The following is a 7,258-nucleotide window of genomic DNA, read 5'->3' as shown; positions in this document are numbered from 1 at the left end:
TGCCCGCGCCGCTCACCCGGGACGGGGTGCGCGCCCCAGAGGGGGTTTCGGCCGCGCGGCCAAACTTCTTGGTGTCAGAGATGCTGCACGCATGGGAAACCCCAAAGCAAAGGTCTGCGGTGGCCTTCTCGAGGGAGAGGAATGACACGGAGAAGTGGGACCATGTCCCAGGGGAAGGGGGGGGTGGCTGTTGAGCACAGGGAGCTCGCCTGAGGGTCTTCCAGCAGAAATGCTGCACTTTTAGGACTGGCAAAATATTCTGTTTCAAGATTTTTCTTGGAAGGCACCACCACCCTTCTGTTTCAAAACGGCACTTTATCATTTAAACAGGGACCTAAATTTAAAAAAAAAAAAAAATAAATAAAAATGGCAGACTAATCAATACAGGAACATTTTTTATGTGATCAGAAACAAAAGGCAGTGTGTGGTGACAAAAATTTTGTTCCAGTTCTTCCTAAGTTGAGTGGGTTTGGTTTTATTTATAGATACACACTGTCAGTGCTTTGATGAGGTTTTTATTGAGCCACCCATGACAGGCTGGGTTTCCACCGAGCACCAGAGTGCTCAGTGGGTCACCCTGTCCAGTGCCCTGCCCTGTGCCAGCTCTGTATGTGGGTAAACAAACACAAAGGTTGCCAAACAGGCCTGATTTAGCTTTTGAACCCCAGGCTTTGAGGAGGGGAAAAAAACCAACCTGCTGAGGATTAAAGCCCCCAGTATCAGGCAGAAATGAAGGTACTCCTGTTGCAGTTTAGGAGTTGGTGTTTTGTTCTTGGTTTAAAACCTACTGAAACCCTGGGCAGAGGCCATCCTGCTTCTCCTCTGTGCAGCCTCCTGTAAACAAATGTAATCTCAAAGTCCCCTTTGGAGCAGCAGTGAGGGACAAAGAGGTGGAGAGGGGAGAAAAGATGGCATTTGCTCTGCAGCCTGCTGCTTGCAGCAGGAGGGAGCTGGGCAAAGAGCTGAAGATCACGGAAGTGGAGGGAAGCATGTCTTGATCCAGGCTGATGTGTCTTGCCCAGGCAAAATTGTTAAATTAATTGCTAGATCTGATGCTGGAAGAAAATTTTCCTTCAGCCCCATCTCAGTCCGACCAGGGGTGTTTCAGCTGAGTTGCCCATGCAGGGGTCATTCACACCTAAATTTAAATGTGTGGGGTTATCCTGTGTGGGGTTATCCATGTGGGGGGTTATTCATGCAGGGGGTTATCTGTGCTAGGGGTTATCTGTGCACCCTCTTTCTCCAAAGTTAGGAGCTGGTACTGTCCAGGGCTGGTCCATGGCTGTAGGGACACCAGCAATGCCATTTGCTCTCTCCTCATTATTACCTGCAGTAGGCTGCAGTTTTTATGCCTGTGACCTTTTAGTGCCTAAGATCTGGGTTTATTGTAGGTTTAGAAGGAGCTCTTCACGGTTTTATGGGGATTTCGCTGCATCTCACACTGCCCAGGGATGGGGGAGTCCTGCATTGGGCAGGGAAAGACGCCTGCTCACATCCCTCAGCAGGAGCTTTTGAGGGCTCAGCAGCTTGGAAATGAAGTAGTTTATTCATCAACCTAAGTACAGCTTAAAGTGTCTAATATTAGGCAGCCATTTACCTAAATCTCACACTTTCCTCTCTTGCAACACGCTTTGGGCTGAGGATCACCCATTGCTCAGTTGGTGCTACTGTGCCTCACTGGCAAACGTTTATGCCTCTCTAATCAGTGCCCTGGAAATAGAGATTTTGGGCACGTTCATTTGTGAAGGTTAGATAACAGTAAGGTACTAGCTTATCAGTATTTTATTACAGAGAGCAGTTAGTAATCCAAACAGGTAGGGTTTAAACATCATTTAAACGGGATGAGAATGTGTTACCAGATGAATACAAATCGCCTCCACTTTGACATAAAAGAGACATAATTAAAGACAAAATGACTACAGAAATATTAACACAAGCCTGCATTTCTCAGAGCTGGAACAAGAAAAAATGATCCTTCAAAAGAGACATTTTGCAGGGAATATACATCGGTCTCCTCCCAGGACACCCACAGGGATGTTAGAAATAGATACATTTTAGAGACAGTTGTATGTGTATCTGGAAAATAAAAATATACAAAAATTAAAGCTACTAATGGTATTATTTGGAATTATAAACTCCCTAAACTCCACCTTTTATTTGATGATTTTCTGCTTTCTGTATCAATAATAGTGTTCTATAAAAGCTTTGTAACACCCCTTTCCTGCATCTTGGGAGATGCTACAATTTGCTGAGCGGGCGCAGGATTTGGCAGGCACAGGGAGAGTGATGCACCCCATCCCATGCTCACCACCACCGTTTTGGGAAAACCTGGGAGGGAGTGGGCAAAGCCCATGTGGTGGCATGAAGTGTCCATGAAAGGACCCCAGGGCGGGGGGGGGGAACCGATGACAATAAAGAGGGCTACATTTGAGAGTCCTATTTCCCAAACCCTCAAGACCTCGACACCGGGGCTGGTGGGCTTCGTTGCTAGGGCACCCTGCCACCCATGTGCACATCTGGTGGGCAACTGTTGACTCCAGATCTTGCTGCAGCGCAGGACACCAGGAGGTGATGCTCTACGTCTGATCCTGCCTGTTGAGGAGCAGGGAGTATCCTCTGCTCCTGCACATCCCTGTCCTCCACACACCGGTGGGACGTGCTGCCTGGCCTGGGCTCACTGGTTCCACTGTTCTCTGGTGAGATGGGCACAGGTGCAACCAGCTGCTGCCCGCTGACTTGGGCTTGCTGCCTGGGCAGCAGAGTCTGCCTGTGCCCCGCCGGTTTCCGCAGGTTATTGATCAGCTATTGGGCAACTAAAGCAGTGAAATGAAAGGTGAAATGAAGCCTGGCTGGGATCTCTCAGGAGCAGAGCCTGCACGTGGGCTGCAGCAAGGCGCATGCCCCTTTGCTGCTGGGGAGCATCTCTGGTGTGATGAGTGCCTTCACCATGGGAGCTACCTCTGGGGCACAAAGACCCACACATGCCTTGCTCTGCCCCCCTTCTTGCGTTACAGGCTGTTGAGCTCATCACAAAAACTTTTAAAAATAATCCTTATTTTCTGATGGTTTTGCTGTAAGGGTTTTGCATACATCTGGTCCTCTCCTTGTTGGAATGAGGCAGACTCAGCACTTCTCATTTCCTTTTCTATTTCTTTTTTGTAACAGCCAAAAAAAAAAAAAAAGAAAAAGGGTTGAAAGCCTGCTGGTGGCTGCAGGGCTGCCCTTCCCTTCCCCAGCCAGCCCCAGCCCTACAGCCACCCAGCTCCACAGGTCTCCCCGGCAATGGGGACCATGGAGGTGGGAGCTATCTGGAGCCAGAGGAGAGCTGGATGCAGCACTCCCCATGTGGGTCCCTGGGGCATCCCCACACTGGGACACGGGTGATGCTCGGAGATAACCTCTGCAGGATGTGTGCTGACTTCTGACTTCTCTTTCTGGGCCAAAGACATCAAGACAGGGGAGTAATAATGTCCAGTTCCCACAGATATTTAGGACGAGGATGCGTAAACAGAGATTTCTTTTTTTCTTTATGGAGCCCATGCCAAAAACAGATATATGGGGGTAGTGAAGAGGTCCTGGTTTGGTACCTTCACACATCTGTTTTGGGATAAACACACAATTCACTTAAAACATCCAGCCCAAGGCTAAGCTCCAGGTGCCTCCAGGTCTTCTCAAGCCAACACTGATGGCGCCACTTCCACTCTGCTTGCCTCGGTTTCTCCAGCTGCATCATTGATTGTACTACTGAGCTTCTCAGTAAGGACATTTAAAGTCAGAGAAAGAAAGGCTCTGTTTCAACCTAAAGTGTTATTGCTGTCGTTATTATGAATGGCTTTTAAGAATAAACCCAGCGTGCTGAAACCTGGGAACTATACAGTTAGGAATGCTTCAAATACTGTCACATCAATGTCAAGGAACAAGATGAGCTCTTTCTTTTCCTTTTGACACATCAAGTCTTCAGTCTATCAGGAGCCTTAATGTCAAATTACTGCCATGGAAATTATTATAATGTGTTGAACATTCCAGGTGTGTTTGGCAATCAGGAACGGGGGTGTTCTAGTGACCCAGGCCAAAGAGAGTGGTTTCTGGGTGACCAACAGCAGCACAGGTGCTTTCTGCAGATGCGTGTTGAGAGGCATGGATGAGCTTGCTGGCCCCATTGCCATTTCCAGCATCTCCTTATGTCCAGATGTGACCTGCAGGCAGGTGGGCATGCAGGGCTGGCTTGATAAAACTCATGTAAATGTGGTGTGTCCCATGTCTTATGGTAGTGGTAGCTGGACTGTTGGGCCTGATGCCTGTTTGCTTTTTACCTGGACATTGATGTGTTCATCCTTTGCATTCACGGTAAGCCTTTAGTAACAGGTCAACCAAAAATGCCAAAGCTGACCCAAAAGCAGCATCCCCCCGTTGGCACAGGACAAGCTGGCAGCACATCCCACGTCACTGCAGGCTGCCAGTACCGTTGTGCCCAGCGCCGCGATGCAGTCAGAGCACCAAGGGGGTGACACAGTCATGCTGTGCTGACGCCCCGTCCCCTTGCCGCGGGCGCAAGTCCCCTGTCCCCTGACCCTCGTCCCCAGTGGGATGCCCCCCGCCGGGTGCGGCCGCGGTGCTGCGGGGCACCCCAGCGGGATCTGCTCTTGCTCCCGCAGGCTGTTTGCGGTGAAGTGCGGCGGGTGCCTGGAGGCCATCGCGCCCAGCGAGCTGGTGATTTACCACCTGCGCTGCTTCTGCTGCTGCGTCTGTGAGCGGCGCCTGCAGAAGGGCGACGAGTTCGTGCTGAAGGAAGGGCAGCTCCTCTGCAAGGGCGACTACGAGAAGGAGCGGGAGCTGCTGAGCTTGGTGAGCCCGGCTCTGTCGGATTCTGGTAAGGGGCCGCCCGCACCCAGTGTCCCCCTGGCTGGTCCCGCTTCGAGGCCCCTGCGAGCGTGCTGGGGTCTGGAGGTGGGCTGTGTGCTCACTGACCTGAACCTCTGCTCCACGGTCCAAAGGGAAAGCTCTATAAGCATCCTTGCGTCCTCTACCCAGAGTCTCTCCAAAAAGAGTGGCAAAGGCATGAGTGGGGACCCTGGCAATGGAAGGGCTGCAGGACTGGGTGATGCTTTGGGCACCATCCCATCTCATTAGGCTTGTTTCTGTAAGGGTCTGTGCTCCTGACCTGTGCAGGGCACCAGCACCCCATCCCGAGGGGCATACAGCCTCCCTAGGCATGGGAGGGAGAGTCATGCTGGCTGAAGGTCACAACTCCCACCTCCTCGCCTGAGAAAATGGAGGAGCCGGCCCTGGAGGGAGTTTTCTTCCTAAAAAAGAAATCACGGTCCAAATCATCCTACTGACAACTTTGGGCTTAACCTTCTGTGTCCTTCCACTGTGCCTCACCATCACCACCTGGGACTCTGGAAAGGGTGAGCACAAGAAGAGAGCCCCTTCTTCTGTGGCCACCCTTTATATACTGAGGAGAAACTGAGGCATGGGGCTAAAAGATGAGCTGGTGGCAGGGAGCTAGCAAACCTTGTGTGCCCAGCAGCTTCCCAGGTGGCTGATGGCTGGAGCCAGACTGCAGACCCCACATAGTGGTGACTCTGCAGGGTTTCCACAGAGCCAAGGGGGGGGCTGCAGGAGAGGTGGCACTGCAGCTGGAGGTGGGCAGGGGGCTGGCATCCTGCTCCAACTGGGAGGTCACTGCTGGGTCACATTGCCCAGAGCATCAAATCAGCATTAAAATATATCCCTACAGTCGATAAAAATCAAATCTGAATGTTTCCCAGGAAGACAAATTTGGTAAGAAAGCCCAGGATTGGGGGCTGGGGTGTGTGTGGAAATGATCTGCCAGCAGAAATCCTGGTGTTAACACATCCCTGCAGAGCCCCACTCCTCACGAGGCTGCGCAGCCCCACGCCGTCTGCCTGGGTCACTGGCTCCTCTGGAAAACCATCATCGGGGAAGAATCTGCTTTGCAGAGGAAAGGATTTATCTTTGGCGTGCCCTCCTCTGGAGAGGGCTGCCCGCAAGCTGTGGAGAGCCTGTCTGTTCCCTGCTAGAGCAAAACACTGGATTTAAAAACCTGTAGAAATTAGCATTATGAGCCCATTTAGGAGGGAGTTGTTGCGGTGTGAAGCAGGGCAGGTCATGGACAGGGCAAAGCCTGGTGCTCGCCACCAGGGCATGGGTGGTGCAGCAGCTAGGAGAAGGTGCGAGAGGGGACAGGGATGGTTTTGATGGGGATGGAGCAGAAATTGCCCAAAGCCTGTGTTTCTCTTTAATTCTGTGCTCCTCTGCAGCAAGAGCCTGGCTGTTTTGCTGCACTTCCTGTGGCTGGCTCTGTCTGAGCTCTGCAGCCCTGCCTGCTTGAAAGAAAAAATCCTCCTCCCATGTAACAGTGATGATATTTAAAAAATATAGAATGAGGCCATGGGAGGAGGTGGCTGAAAGGAGCTGGTGAGTGATGATCCAGTGCTGGAGGAGCTGAAGAGGCAGGAAAGCAGGAGGATCTGGCACGCTGGCGCTGGCTCATGCCTTAACCCTGGGAAAGTCCTTAATTGATTGAAGAGTTTGTATATTTTCCCTTTTGGGATGTGCAACCCTTTCAGTTAAAATAGGAACCAATGAGGAGACGTCATGCAAGAAAATAAGTGAATTGGCCACAACAGTTTGGGTTTATTCCTAGTGGGGGAAAAGGGCAGTTTGGGAAAGGTTGGGGAGCTTTTCCTCCCCAGTGACTCACTGGATTGTGGTCTGGCCAGGGAACCTGCTGCCAGGGGCTCCAGCCAAACCAAGAGCTTCAGCTAGTGAAAACCTCAAGGGGAAATACTTATTTTGGTGGAAACTCCAGATGAGACCTGAGGGATGCAAAGGGCCAGTGTGGGAGTCAAAAGGGCACATCAATCCCTTGGCTGGTGGGAAACCCAACCCAAAGCCCCCAGCATCCCCTGGCAGCCCTTGGCCTGGGGTGTCCCAGCCCTTCCCATCTCCCCACAGACCCCATAGCTTAGCCCCACTGCCATCCCTGCCTGGTTTTGGTGGCCACCAGCAATTTGTCTCAGGATGTGGTGTGGCTCAGGGGATGGTGACATGGTGGGGATCAGCCCAGGTGCACATCCCATGTGGATGCCCAGCGTGGCGTGGCTTTGCCCCCTCCTGCAGCCGCCCCCCTGGGGACATCACCGCCGTGCCAGGGGACGCAGAGGGGTGTCCCCTCTCCAGCACCAATCCCAGATGCCCTTCACCAGCAGCGTACGATGTGCTTGTCCAGCCT

The 7,258-nt window shown here is 51.9% G+C and overlaps 1 protein-coding gene across 1 annotated transcript in view; it reads left to right on the top strand.

Moving 5' to 3' along the window:
* Window positions 1-4,655: 4,655 nt before the first annotated feature.
* LOC103772022 (LIM homeobox transcription factor 1-alpha) overlaps window positions 4,656-7,258 on the top strand; it is a gene marked incomplete at both ends in the record, with an annotated part of 6,279 nt that continues 3,676 nt past the window's right edge. Inside the window, one exon of the mRNA XM_008939342.1 lies at window positions 4,656-4,870. Within this exon, the coding sequence (XP_008937590.1) occupies window positions 4,656-4,870 (215 nt within the window). The remainder of the gene's footprint in view (window positions 4,871-7,258) is intronic.

This window comes from Merops nubicus, unplaced genomic scaffold, assembly GCF_000691845.1.
Source record: "Merops nubicus isolate BGI_N331 unplaced genomic scaffold, ASM69184v1 scaffold32444, whole genome shotgun sequence".
In the NCBI taxonomy this organism is placed as follows: domain Eukaryota; kingdom Metazoa; phylum Chordata; class Aves; order Coraciiformes; family Meropidae; genus Merops; species Merops nubicus.
Note: the sequence above shows the minus strand (reverse complement) of the source record. Positions and strands in the feature narration are given on the sequence as shown.